The sequence below is a fragment of the Atta cephalotes genome (assembly GCF_000143395.1).
Source record: "Atta cephalotes unplaced genomic scaffold scaffold00025, whole genome shotgun sequence".
Lineage (NCBI taxonomy): Eukaryota > Metazoa > Arthropoda > Insecta > Hymenoptera > Formicidae > Atta > Atta cephalotes.
In genome coordinates this window covers 434,986-449,554 of record NW_012130089.1, presented here as the reverse complement: position 1 = coordinate 449,554, position 14,569 = coordinate 434,986, and the positions used below count along the sequence as shown (strand labels likewise).

Here is a 14,569-nt window from a genome sequence, read left to right as displayed (position 1 = left end):
ACTATAATAATTACTTTAATTAATAACGTACGTAGTTAGTTAAGTTAACTTTAATTTAAGTTACGTAGTATTAACTTAACTCTACTCTCTCTCTCTCTCTCTCTCTCTCTCTCTTTGTCCTGCTTAATTATTATTATTGTTATTACTTGTACGTTCTTACAAGGTTTAGTCCTAAATAGGAAATAAATAGCTTTATCTATTTATCTCTCTCTCTCTCTCTCTCTCTCTCTCTCTCTCTCTCTCTTCTTTAAAGAGATATGGGCGATATTTATTTTGAAATTACATAGAGATGGATTTACATGTTGACACATATGGAAGTTAAAAATAACAAAATATTAGGCCTGTTCTTTTTGAATTTCTTGCACAGTTCATTTTTCTTTTTTTCTCTTCAATGTAGAGAAAAAGGGAAGAAAAACGAACCGTGCAAGAACTTTAGCTAAAAAGAACAGATCTATTATAGATTGGGTTACCATTGCTGCTTTTATATCTAACTAAGATAGACTATATTTCAATTAAAAGCTTAAAAATAAAATTGGAACACTTGAAGGCGTAACAAATTAAACTCAAAAGGAAAGATACCGGTTTAGTATGATAAATAAAAGTAATAAGCCGAATATATTTAAATTGCTTTTTGCTTTTTTAAAATAAAACGTTGTAGATATCAGATGCACTCGTATGCAAATGCGACAGGTTTAGTGCAGCGTGTCATGGTCGACGACGAGGGATGGGAGTACCGGGAACTTTTTCAAAATTCTGTCACGTGTAAAACGCGAGATGCAGCGGCTCGTGACGACCTTTGATCGCGCGCGGCTGCCTGTCGGATTGTCGTACCTGGTGACGCCGGAAAACACACACGGTGTGGTCGTGTCGCCAGAACGACGATGACGACAACGAGTTTTGTGCCTCTGTGCCTGTGATTTTATCGCCGCGCACGACCGCCCGCACAACCTCGGGAAGCGTGTCCGCCGCGCATGCTGAACTCGAAAATCATCGGGAGGATTGAATTACGCAATCGAGAAAATTGTCCCCGCATGATAGCGAAGACAGGCAGAAAATTGAGGAATTTGTAAATAAAGATAATTTGTGACTAGTGTGTCCGGAATACACTTATAATATTCGAATAAATGAATAAAAAATGAATGAAAATACCCATTCGAATACACTCCTTTTTTATTCATTAAAATATTCATTCAAATGGAAGGAAAAAGTATTCATTAAGAATAAATATTTTTTCATTACATTTGAATGAATATTTTTTGAATATGATTACATTTTCGTTTTGTATTCACTTTTACTCTGTATTATCTGCACATTATAGCTTGCAAGCCTGCAAGAGAAAACCGAAATCTATAAAAACAATGGCTACGATTATACCGCGCGCTTGGTCTGCCGTCTATATAATGGGTGTCCTTGTTTAACCTATAGATTAAACAACATATATTTTTATTGGAAATAAATAATATATCTCGAAATTTAATGTCCACAGATCATAATGAATGACGCGCCCAAAATATCTTATAACATGTTTATGACATTACTGACGTAATCGGAATATGTATGGCGTTCTATCAAATAGATGTTTATAAATTAAAAATATATTACTTTCTAAAATATTTTTCAAAATTTCTAAGTTTCCTTTATAAAATTTGAACAATGACAAAAAAAATAAAATTCATTTTTTTTTTATTTAAAATCGTCAAAGTGCCGTATATATATAGTTTATTATAGTTAAGAGTAACGATTAATATTGGAGCTTTTTTCAGTTTATATTTTGTTTGAATAAATGAATACTCGTTAAATATAAATAGATTTTTTGTAAATAAATATTTTTTAAAAACCCAAAATTTTGAATGAATATATGATTACACTTTTTTTTATGTGAAAATTTTGAATAAATACAATTTGGAGCTAAATTACAATTTTTTTTGTATTCATTACACTATTTGTGAACAATAATTTTGAGAAAAAGAAACAAATATTCAACTTCTTAAGGGTTTTGCACAAGGTGATGCACGAGCTGTCAATATTTTTATTTCATTTTTACTGGGATAGTATTATATCAATATTTTAAATATTAATTTTAGAAGCGAGAGCTTCGAGAAAGAGATATGTTATCATTTCATATTTTATATTATAGAATTTCTCAGATGGAACAATAATGTTGATACAAAAGAGATATAGTTGACAGGTGAAACATAATCCGATATCGTCCGTTATTTTAAGAAAGAGAAGTGAAAAGAATACACGGAGCAGCTGCACCATACGGTTTTGGCGATTATTTTGGAATCGTCGTACCTTCTGTCATGCTTATCTCGATAACATGTTGTGATAAGCGATAAATTGAAACTGAGAATTTCAATTTTTGAGAAAAAAAGAAGAGTATTAATATCAAAGTGCAAGTCTAAATTTCATCCAATTTTCAAACCGATAAACTTCTGCTTCTGTTTATTACCACAGAATTGTCCTACATGTCACGGGATGATCATTGCGTATCAATCAAGAATATCCTAGAATAGTCGATTTTAATTATGCTAGCGGAATATTTTAGACAGGCTACTTAATTAAATAAAATGGAAGAAAAAATGTTTTAATGAAATACACAATTAATTTAATAATTCTGTAATTTTTGTTTGAAAATGAAATCTAAAAGATTAAAGAAAGAAATTTTGTAGAGATTTATAAAGCATTTTGTATTTTTACATTCAAAGAGAATATTTGATACATAATGAGATTTATAATTTGTATTCTTTGTGTATACATATATACAAAAAATGTTTGGATTATCAAATTATATGGGACGTTCAAATTAATAGCTAGAATGTAACTTTAGAATAAAACTTTTTGCAACTTTGTTATTAACGCTTAAGCGCAAATACATAGTTATTTTGATGGTTCAATAAAATTATTCAAATCTGTATTTAGGAAAATTTTTTAATTTCAACAAAACCGTTCTTTCCGTGTTCTGATAACACACCGATAGCTATTTATCAGAATTCATCATTTATTTAAAGCTATATAAATTGAGAGATCTTCGTTCGTGAGGCTACCGTTTAGACTAATTTTCAATCCTTATCGATCGTCACGGCACTTTTGTTGCTTCTTTCGTCAATAGATAATACACGACTTAAAATAAGATTAAGAATTGACGGGACTGCTAAGAATCTTCATTCAGCATACGTGGTAGAGCGCCGGAAGTCAGACATGAACGATTCATTCGCCGGAAACTTCTCCGAAAGACACGGCTAGAAAGTGTATGCATCAGCAGAAATTGTCGTTGGCGATTTACGTTCCGTATAAGCGAGAATGACAAATGGATTCGTTCATCTTTATAGCGCGCTCGTTCGAGTTGATCGCTCTCGTTGCAAATTTCAACGTGAGTTTGCGCTTTCGTATTGGATAATTCTGCGAAATTTTACCGGATATCCGTTTATCTACAAATACTTCGTTTGAAGTCGATTTTCTCTCGCAGTGAAGAAATCGAAGATCATCATAGAAAGAGTTCAATCAAAATCAGATTAAGATCTTAATCAAGCTTATTTAATCTTGCGAATCTGTTTGGGTTTATTTGACTTAAATTGTAATTCATATTTTCTTAATAATATTTTATTTTATTTTATTTATCAGTAACATGAATTTTAACTCTTGCGCCAACAAAAGTTTTTAAGAAACAGCAAATTTTTTATTGTTTCAAATTATATAAAAATTTGAAAAAATTTGATATACTTATCAAAGTTCTAGTAACAAATTTTTATTATTATAAAAGTCGAATTATATTTAATTTATTTTTTACAGATTTAAATTTATCTATCAAAATAAATTCACAATCAAAATATCAATGAAGCATCAATGAAGCCTTTAAAAAACCCTAATTGTCAGCAGAAAATTAAAAACTTTTTCTGATATTTGATGACTTCATTTATTAATAATAAAATTTATTGTGAAATTTTTTTTATTTTTAGAACTTTTAACCATATTGACTCAAATGATAATATTATACAATAAATTTGAACAGACAAAATTTAAAATTTTCTTCTAATGCTCAATTTAAAAAGAATTCTTTAATTTAAATGGCTAATTGCCGTGCTGAAAATTACTGACGATAATTTCAACGATTTGTTGAAAGGATATTAATTTTAAATTAGTTAATTTTAAATTAACTGCAAGACAACAAAAATAGATCGTTGAGTGATCTTAAGATATGTGATGACATTCCTCATAAATAATTTTTATTATTCTTTTCACGTTAGAAAATTATGATTTATATTATACGAAACGTTCTAGTTAATGCACTTTCTCTCGAATAGTAATATCTAAGTAATATCTAAAACAAAGACTAAAGAGTAAAGATGAGAGAAGATCGCAGAATGTATTTAATCGTTTGTTCCAGAGTAAAGCTCGGGATGGAGAACCAACAGGTGTGGGTCCGTGACCCTCAGGAGGGTTTCATCATCGGAAAATTCACGGACATGGTGGACGGGGATGCTTTGATCATGCCCCTCGATCCAAAATATCCGCAACGCACCTGTCCACTGGACGAAGTATATCCTGCCGGCGATTACACCAAAGATGTCGAGGACAATTGTAAATATTTTCTCTTGTCCATAACTTTAAAAGACAAGAAAAGAAAAATTCTGAGAAATTTCGATTTTGCCAACAAAAATAAGACAATGTTGATCTTACTATGGATATAATATATGTTAAAGAGATTTAATTTTCAAAAATATTTTTCTATCCCCCTTTCCTAAAAATCTTAAAAAAAATTCCTAAAAATCTTAAAAAACAACTAAAGCAGAAAATCTTCTTTCTTCTAAGAAAGAAGAAGACGGGAGTGAAAAGATATGTTTAGCTGTTTATTCGCAATTCCTCCGATTACTACACACCGTGACGCATTTGTGCGTTTCGTCTATTTTATATATCAGCTAGATTAAGATCGCGCGGTCACGCTCGCTTCTCACGCGACTTTCGCTCTTTTGCAAAGGCACTTTCACTGATCCTTTTCCCTCACTCATCTTTTTTTTTCTAAATTATCTCCTTCTAGGTGCCTTGATGTACCTGAATGAAGCCACGCTGCTAAATAATATTCGCACTCGTTACTTCAAGGATAGAATATATGTGAGTAATTACGACGATGCTGAGATCGACGACCACCTTTGTCATTCTTAATTTCTTGTTACATCGTTAAATTTCAGACTTATGTCGCCAACATTCTGATAGCTGTAAATCCGTATTACGAGGTGAAGGATCTCTACTCACCACGGACTATCAAGGGTTATCAAGGAAAATCTTTGGGTGAAACGCCACCGCACGTCTTTGCCATCGGTACGATGATCGCGTGCACGCATGATTCTTACCCCCTAATTGATTCGCTCCCTGCAAGAGTATAGAGTATTTTTCTTTATGTTTGCAGGCGACAAAGCGTTTAGAGATATGAAAGTGCTGAAACAATCTCAAAGCATTATCGTATCCGGTGAATCGGGAGCTGGCAAAACCGAGTCGACTAAGTATCTCCTGCGGTATCTCTGCGATCTCTGGGGTTCGACGGCCGGTCCAATCGAACAGAGGATTCTTGATGGTAAAAGAAAATAATTAATACGAACCCGTGAAGTTTAATCCTGTCTAATTAACATCGTGAAATAAAAATTAAATTTTTAATTAAATAATTAAATAATTGTTAATGTTTTTATTTTTATAGTAATATAATTTTGCGATTCTTTCAACATAATCTCAAATACTATAAACTCAAAGTCATAATAATGACAAATATTAAAAAACTTGCCATTTTCTTTTTCACATTTATAATCTTAAACTTTGAAATTTATTAATTTTTACAAAAAATGAGCCAATTATATAACAAAAATATTATAATAAATATATACATTATTTTTGTTGATTATAAAATTAATATTGTGTATAGTATATGTGTATTCATAAATCACAGAATATTTTAACAAAATAACATCACATACAAGATGTTTGATAAGTAATGATAAAACTCTTGCATAGGGGTAGAGTGGATTAAACTGGGTCGAAAAATCCTCTTCATTTTGCAATTTTGCAATTTTCGTAATAATTAGTAAGATATCAATTACTAAATATTGATTTTCAATAATTTTTTTACTCAAGTATTATCGACTTTACAGAAATAGCAACAGACAGAAATTGTTTATTTTCTTCTCATAGAACTCTAAGAATTTTTTCAGAATTTTTTATCAACTTTTTAGTACTTATTTAGTACGTATTTTCTTATTGACACTATTTTTCCAACATGAAAAAATGCGGTATTAAAAAATTCTGAAAAAAATTCTCAGAACTCTATGAGAAGAAAATAAACAATCTTTGTCACTTGCTATTTTTCTATAAAGTTGATAGTACTTGAGTAAAAAATTATTGAAAACTAGTATTCGGCGATTTTTAGTAATTAATATCTTGTTAACTAATATCTTGTTATGAAAATTGTAAAATGGTACAGGACTTTTCGACTCGGTTCAGCTCTATCCCTATGCGGGAGTTTTATCGTTACTTATCAAACACCTTGTATAATATTAAATATATAATATTTTTATTAAATGTTTTTATTTTTATTAAACATAAAAAATTTACGCAAGCTAAGCAATGCGTTTTAAAAGAATCTTGTTCTTTTTGTTTACTCAGCGTCATGATTTGACAAGTTAGAAATCGATTGTATATTTTTTGTTACAATTGATTCGTAGCGACTCCGGTTCTGGAAGCGTTCGGTAATGCGAAGACGAAGCGCAACAATAACAGCTCACGCTTCGGCAAGTTCATGGAGGTGCATTTCGATGCCAAGTGTCAGGTGGTCGGCGGATACATCTCCCACTATTTGCTGGAGAAGTCCAGGGTGTGCCTGCAAAGCCCGGACGAGCGAAATTATCATGTGTTCTACATGATGTGCGCTGGTGCATCGGCTGATTTGCGCGCAAAATTGGGGATTACCAAGCCGGATGACTTTCATTATCTGAGGAATGGCTGCACTCAGTATTTCTGCAATGCGAGATCGGAGAAACGATTGAATGAGGCGCAGAAGAGTCGTGAGCAAACACAAAAGGGCAGCCTCCATGATCCTATTTTGGATGATGTTGAAGGGTTTAATGCTATCGATCAGGTACGCTCGCGAAACTTTTTTCAATGACATAAATCAAGCGATTTCAAACAATTTGAAAACTTGAAAAATTTCCAATAATTATTTAATCTCGATTTGTTAGAATAGCAATAATAATCGATTTAAGGCTAATAAGAGTCAGCGCGGGAGAGTCACCCAGTGTCAGACACGTCAACACTCTACAAATATTGTAATTAGTTCCAATATAATGACTAAATCTTATAATTATTGAATTCAAGAATATCCAAAACTTCTAAACATGTTTTGGAGTCCGTTAAACGTCCACTTCAGACTTGGAAATCTATAGAGTGACTTTTCTTAACTGACTACCGGATTATTCTGCGATGATTGTTTGTTAAAGAAGATTCCAAAGAGAATCGAAACGTTCAATACTTTGAATAAAGGAGATATCATAAAAAAAGTGGAATTAAATCATCTTTCCACATTAATGCGCACCCTCTCCCGCGCTAACTCTTATTAGCTTTGAATCGGTTATTATTGTTATTTTAAAAAGTAAGAGTCCTAAGATATTTTATTTTATTGTTTATTTTGTTAATATATTTTTGAAATTTCTTGTACATTTGCGCTAATATTTTTATTCTTTATTATTTTTATAATATCAAAGGCATTTACCCGACTCGGTTTAACGGATACCGAACGCATGGAGATCTACACGATGGTGGCTGCAGTGCTACATCTCGGCAATATTATGTTCGAGGATAATCCGGAGGATACGAAAGGCGGCTGTAGGATAACCGCCGACTCGGGAAAAGCGGTAACGATATCCGCGAAGTTACTGGGGGTTGATCCCGAAGAGTTGCGACAAGCTCTTGTCTCGAAAGTGATGCAAACTAGTCGGGGTGGTATCAAAGGAACCGTCATCATGTGAGTACATAAAGATTTCAAATAATATTCTGCTTTTTATTGCTTTTCTGATAAATTTAAATATTTTTTAAATTTTCTGTTTGCGGCCTTTTTTTTATTATTCTTTCTGATTGTCTAATTGCAATAGGGTGCCCCTGAAGGTTTACGAAGCCCATAATGCTAGGGACGCTCTAGGCAAAGCTATTTATAGCAAATTGTTTGATCATATTGTCGCGCGGATTAACAAGAGCATACCTTTCAAGGCTTCAAGTTACTATATTGGCGTACTGGACATTGCAGGATTTGGTGAGAAAAATGTTCTTCAGTGAAGATTTTTCTGGTTTATATAAAACGAAATTTGTAACAATTTTTTTCTCTCGTATGTAGAATACTTCAAAGTCAATAGCTTCGAGCAGTTTTGCATAAACTATTGCAACGAGAAACTTCAGCAGTTCTTCAACGAACGGATCCTGAAATATGAGCAGGAGCTTTACGCCCGAGAATCCTTGAACGTTCCAAAAATCTCTTATGTCGATAATCAGGATTGCATCGGTGCGTGAAATTAAAATTGCAAGTAGTAAAATGCAAATCACAAAATCGGACATTTATTTCTTAAAATGAAAAATTATAAATTACCCGGAAAAAAAATGTTTCATATATAATTTATATATAATTATATAAAAATATATAAAATTATATATAATTATGTAAAAAATTGACATATTTTGTATACAATTATATATAATTACATATAAAATATGTTCATATTTTCACAACATTTTTTCCCGAGTATGTAATTATTAATTAATGAATTATTTTTAGAAGAATAGAATAATTTGTCTCGTTTTATCCAAACAAATGTTTTCACAGTTTTTCTTAAGATAACATTTCATGGATGAAATGATAAATAGTATTTCCACTTATAGATTTTGAAAATAAATTGTCACGCTAACTTTCAGATTTAATCGAATCGAAGAATACGGGTATCTTCTTCCTGCTAGACGAAGAGTCGAAACTGCCGACTCACAGTTTCGCACATTTCACCAACGAGGTTCACCGCGCATGGAATGGTCACTTCCGCATCACTTTACCGCGAACGTCACGATTGAAGGCTCATCGAGAATTACGAGACGATGAGGGCTTCGTGATTCGCCATTACGCCGGCGGTGTCTGCTATCAAACAGTAAAAAAATTGCTCACAAAATAAGGAGTAAAAAAATCATAAATGCATTTTTCAAAGACATTTTTCTGATTTTTAGACTCATTTGAATTTTTGCATCTAGAAAAATTTAAGTGAATGAAAAAGTATGTAATTATAAGTTTATATTTTGATCTTATAGAACCAATTCATTGAAAAAAACAACGATGCACTGCATGCCTCCTTAGAAGGGCTTATTCAGGAAAGTGGGAATAAATTCCTTAGGACGCAATTCGCCAATCATTCGTTGCAAAAGGGAAAACTCACCTTTATCAGTGTCGGCAGTAAATTCAAGACGCAGCTCGGCGAACTGATGGACAAGTTAAAGAGCAATGTAAGAATATGGATTTAAAAATTTTTTATACTTTGTTCTGTCTTTTCTGTTTATAATGCTTACCTGAATTTTTTAGGGAACAAACTTTATAAGATGCATCAAGCCGAATAGCGATATGGTAGCGCATCAATTCGATGGCAACAGCATTATGAATCAACTACGTTGTTCGGGAATGACGTCAGTTCTGGAATTGATGGAGCACGGATATCCTAGCCGGGTACCTTTTCACGAACTTTATAATATGTACAAGTCCTACTTGCCGCCGGAGCTTGCCAAGCTCGATCCCAGATTTTTCTGCGAAGCTCTGCTGCACAGTCTAAAGCTGAATCAGAAGGATTTCAAATTCGGCATCACCCGAGTCTTCTTCAAGCCAGGCAAATTCGCAGAATTCGATCGGATTATGAAGTCCGATCCGGAGAATCTGCGCAAACTAGTCGCTAACGTGAAGAAGTGGTTGTTGAAGTCGCGCTGGAACAAGCTGCAGTTCTGTGCATTGTCGGTGATCAAGCTGAAAAACAAGATCATCTATCGGCAACAGCATCTGATCGTGTTGCAGAAAACAGCGAGAATGTACATCGCGAAAAAACAGCATCGGCCACGCTTTCGCGGTATTATGAAAATCAAGAATCTACGAAAGCAATTGACACGAATGGAGGAGACCGCGAGTCAGTTGAAGAATCGAGAGAAATCGACGCAGGACATGAAGAGACTCGATGACGATCTAGAAGCAGCTATACGTAAAATCAAAAACAATCCGAGAATTATACCGACGGAGATCGATGGTCTTTACACATCTCTAGTAAATCAGATGAATAAACAAATGGTCGCTCTTCAAGACATGGTGAAGCAGCAGAAAGTTGCTGAGGAACAAGCAAGATTAAGGAAGATTCAGCAGGAGCTCGAGCTAGAGAAGAAACGAAAGGAGGAGGAGGAACGCAGAAGGAGGGAGGAGGAAGAGAACAGGAGGAAAAAACTCGATATGGAAGCCAGAAGAAAGATCGAAGAGGAGCAGAGAAGAAAACAGGAGGAGGAGGATCAAAAGACCGCGGCTGCTCTTCAGGTTCGTTGAATTTTTATGTGATAATATTAATTTATAAACAGGTAAATTAATTTTAGTGTAAAAATCTAAATTGTTATAAGCAAAGTGTTTATGCATTTTTATTTTATATTATACAAACAAATAGTTTAGCTTATTTTTAAATTCGAGAAATAATAAATATTAAAAAAATTTTTTTTATTTATGGAATTGATAAATAGACTGACTGACAATTTTTTGGTAAATAATTATTAATATATATTTTATATATGTGCTATTATTTTGTATTATTTAAAGGCTCAATTGGAGAAAGAAGCTATGGAGGAGAATCGGTATCGAGAATTACTGGAACAAGAAAGAAGAGATCACGAATTGGCGGTTAGACTTGCTCAAGAATCGAATGGTCAAGTCGAGGATTCACCACCGCCTATACGAAGGTAAAATCTTATTTGTTAATTAATATAATTGGCATAAATATAAACGATATTTCTGAATTATTAAAATTATCAATTATAATTTCATTTAATTGCAACTCATCGATCATATCGATCATATTGATCGATATATAATTTTACACACATTGTTTTAAATATGAGAAAAATCAAGAATGTTGTTAAAATAGAAATAAGATATTTTATTGTTTAAATTGATGCAGTGGCTCCGATGTACGAGCACCTATGAACAACAACAGGCTAATAAGGTACCGTATAATTATTCGGGTTTCTCGTGTAAAAGACTAACTTCTAATGAAATTTTCCTTTTCGAATGAATTAATAATCCTCATCGCACGCAGTGATTCACTTTCATTTTTATCGACCGATTCTTCGATAAAGCCTACTCCGCAAATAAATTATTTCCTGTCAAAGAAAGGTTTATAATTTCTCGAAAAATCTGTCAAAGAAAATAGATGATTCTATGTACATTTTTAGGCATACTATTAATTGTGAGATTTATTTTAACACTTTCAGATTCTCATGTAGATTTTTTACTCACACTGAATCGCATGATGTACTAATTTCGGCTTGTATTAACTTTCTTATTGATTAATACTAGCGAATATGTTTTTTAGCGCATGATATATTTCAATGTTAAAGTGTTGTATTACGGAATGTTATAAAATCACGATTACATATTATTTTTTTATGAATATCTGTTTGCAATGTAGATCGGAGCAGGTTCGTAATCAACAGGCAGCTATGAGCAACAAAAAATATGATTTGTCGAAGTGGAAGTATTCTGAGCTGCGAGATGCAATCAATACATCCTGTGACATCGAGTTACTTGAAGTACGTGCACGCATATCGGTTAACCGTAACTTTTTTTATTTAAAATTATTTATTACAGGCTTGTCGTCACGAATTTCATCGCAGACTGAAAGTTTATCACGCTTGGAAGGCGAGAAACCGCAGGAGAACCATCATGGACGAAAACGAGAGAGCACCAAAATCTATTATGGAAGAAGGTAAATAATTATAATCATTGTAAATTAATAATAATGAATAGCGTATGTTATTGATGCAGCCAATTAAAAATGCTATGCATGGCTGCATCAATTTTTACCATCTAATTTACTGCAGCAGCCAATCTTTTTCAATCAAAGAAATCTCTGCAAAAGAAAAAAACGAATAAACAGATTAATGCAGAAATCAAGTAGTTATAAAGTAGTTTTTATGTTGCAATCCGTTATACTTAATAAATTAAAGAAGCAATAGATTAATAGATTTGTGTATGTATGTGTGAGAAGTATATCTTCATTTGGAAAGAATAATCTTAAATATATCGTTTTCCAGCTGCAAAAACACCAAGGACTCCGTTGAAGCAACAGATAGTTGAATCATCTCAGAGATATTTTCGAATTCCTTTCGTTCGTTCCTCTGCGGTCGGGCAACAGGACAATACGCACAGCGGCGGCAAAAGAGGATGGTGGTACGCGCACTTTGACGGTCAATATGTTGCACGGCAAATGGAACTTCATCCCGATAAATCGCCTATACTCCTCGTAGCAGGTAAAAATCCGTATTACATAATATTTTTATCTTTATGTATTTGTTACTTATGCTAATACGCTCTGCATTGCAAATAATGCTTCGAATCATGTTTTCTGAAGGCAATAATTGGGGAGGGAAGTAAAAATTGACTCAGATAAAAATGATTAATTGTATCATAATCTTTGTATTTATAATATGAAAAAAATGTAAATGAAACATAGCTAACGATGTAATAACTGAAAAAAGTAAAAATGACAGAATAATTTTTTATATTTATATGCACGTATGAAAATATAGTTTATATTGATATTTTTATGACTTCGCAGTATTTTGACAGAAATGTTCTTGCCATTAAATTTGTGTTATACTTTAAGTTATATATATCGTTATGTTAAATTTAATTTTAAAGAATTATTTTTTTCACAACAAATAAAAGAAAACAAAAAAGAGAGAAAAAACATTTAATGCCTATTAAGGTCGAAGCTGGATCCTATATGCTTTTAAATTTTCTATGTGAATTTATATACTAAGGCTATATCCCAAAACTTCCTCTCTGAGGAAAATTTTACCCGAAATATAAAGTACACATATGAAATTATTAATTATTTTTTTGTTAGGCATTGACGATATGCAGATGTGCGAGTTAAGTCTAGATGAGACTGGATTAACGAGGAAACGCGGTGCCGAGGTTCTAGAACATGAATTCAATCGCGAGTGGGAAAAGTATGGTGGGAAACCATATATAGCGCCGTGTGATCGCAAGAAGTGAAGAATTCGCGACGCAGTTGTAAGAGAATTATACATCTGCATTATGTCGCGCAAAAAAAGAAACGCCGCATAAATTTGCGTAAATTTGTTAAATCAGCGTAAATTTGTTATTATGATCTTTACGTATCTGACGTAGGTTCTCGTCCGATGAATGCATCGGCGATTCTGTGCCTTGCGAGATGTGCCTTGTACATTACGGCACAAACGGTATATTTGTATCGTAAATTATATTTTACGCGTATAGTTACGTAAGTCGAAGAACTTTTTTGTTGATATATTAAAATTCCTATTTTGTAAAAATCTAGTTTCTGAACTATTCTAGCATTTGTCGATTCATCAGTATTCTATGATTTGTTTTACTAAATAATTGAAGATGGTTATATAACTTTAAAAAATATGTAGCTTACTTTTTTTATGTAATTCTAAAGCAGCATTCTGTTTATAAACAAGAACAGAAAAGAAATAAGATATATTGTTCCTTACATTATTACAAGCTTATGCATTATTAGCATACATTTGCATATTATAAAAATAATCTTAATCAAATAATTCAATGAATATCTTGATGTTATAACAAGATTTTACGTTATGATTGATAATGATGATATTTAGTACATAAGTCGTTCGAAATAAAAATAATAATAAACAATATAGATGAAACGGACAATTTATACTGTCAGTTGTACTGTACAAGTCGAATAATTGTGAACATAGTGATATCAAATTAAATTTTGCAAAGATTTAATTGCTAAGTAATATTATAAAGCGATAGTGATCTCAGATGATTTCTTAGAATTCACGTATTGCTACATATATATACATATATACATATTGCTACGATAATTACATATAATATTAATAAATATTTATATAAACCCATTAATAAATCTTTAGCAGAATAGAGAACATATGTATTTTATTTACAAACATCATATTTTCAGATTTATGTTGAAATATTGTAAAAGGAATTGCTAATACAAAGACCGTTACAATATCCTTTATTTATGCCATTTGTCTTTGCAAAGACCCTCAACTTGATATAATTTTTTTTTTTACTTAAAAAAAACCCAATACATTTCCTAATCACTTATAGATACGGATGGTGGTACCCAGCCACCAAAGGCCATCTCCAGTTCTTTTGCAACCGCCAGACAAAGACGATCTTGATAAGGTGCAGCTATGACCTAAATTTATACACACACACACACACACACACACACACACATATACATATATATATATATATATATATATAGTGTGT

The 14,569-nt window shown here is 32.3% G+C and overlaps 2 protein-coding genes across 3 annotated transcripts in view; one reads left to right on the top strand and one right to left on the bottom strand.

Annotated features, from left to right (window-relative positions):
* The first annotated feature begins 4,400 nt into the window (after window positions 1–4,400).
* LOC105620207 (myosin heavy chain 95F) lies at window positions 4,401–13,309 on the top strand. 2 transcript variants are annotated; one of them, XM_012201712.1, is made up of 17 exons: window positions 4,401–4,581; window positions 5,039–5,112; window positions 5,190–5,319; window positions 5,408–5,572; window positions 6,711–7,123; window positions 7,746–8,005; window positions 8,133–8,290; window positions 8,372–8,536; window positions 8,944–9,167; window positions 9,325–9,516; window positions 9,593–10,576; window positions 10,850–10,989; window positions 11,208–11,252; window positions 11,718–11,838; window positions 11,897–12,014; window positions 12,343–12,558; window positions 13,158–13,309. In XM_012201712.1, the coding sequence occupies exons 1-17, from the start codon at window positions 4,401–4,403 to the stop codon at window positions 13,307–13,309; spliced, it is 3,738 nt and encodes a 1,245-aa protein (XP_012057102.1). The 2 variants fall into 2 exon arrangements, with proteins under 2 accessions (XP_012057102.1, XP_012057103.1); XM_012201713.1 differs by lacking the exon at window positions 11,208–11,252.
* Window positions 13,310–14,207: 898 nt separating this feature from the next.
* LOC105620206 (fatty-acid amide hydrolase 2-like) overlaps window positions 14,208–14,569 on the bottom strand; it is a 7,146-nt gene continuing 6,784 nt past the window's right edge. The window contains exon 9 of the mRNA XM_012201711.1: window positions 14,208–14,492. Within this exon, the coding sequence (XP_012057101.1) occupies window positions 14,388–14,492 (105 nt within the window). The 3' untranslated portion in view covers window positions 14,208–14,387. The remainder of the gene's footprint in view (window positions 14,493–14,569) is intronic.

Bases quoted from the DNA above. Each gene is read 5' to 3' on its own strand.
- LOC105620207 (XM_012201712.1), top strand. From the start codon at position 4,401: ATGGAGAACCAACAGGTGTGGGTCCGTGACCCTCAGGAGGGTTTCATC. The intron at 5,573-6,710 runs GTAAAAGAAAAT...ATTGATTCGTAG, and splicing joins CGAACAGAGGATTCTTGATG to CGACTCCGGTTCTGGAAGCG. The intron at 9,517-9,592 runs GTAAGAATATGG...TGAATTTTTTAG, and splicing joins TGGACAAGTTAAAGAGCAAT to GGAACAAACTTTATAAGATG.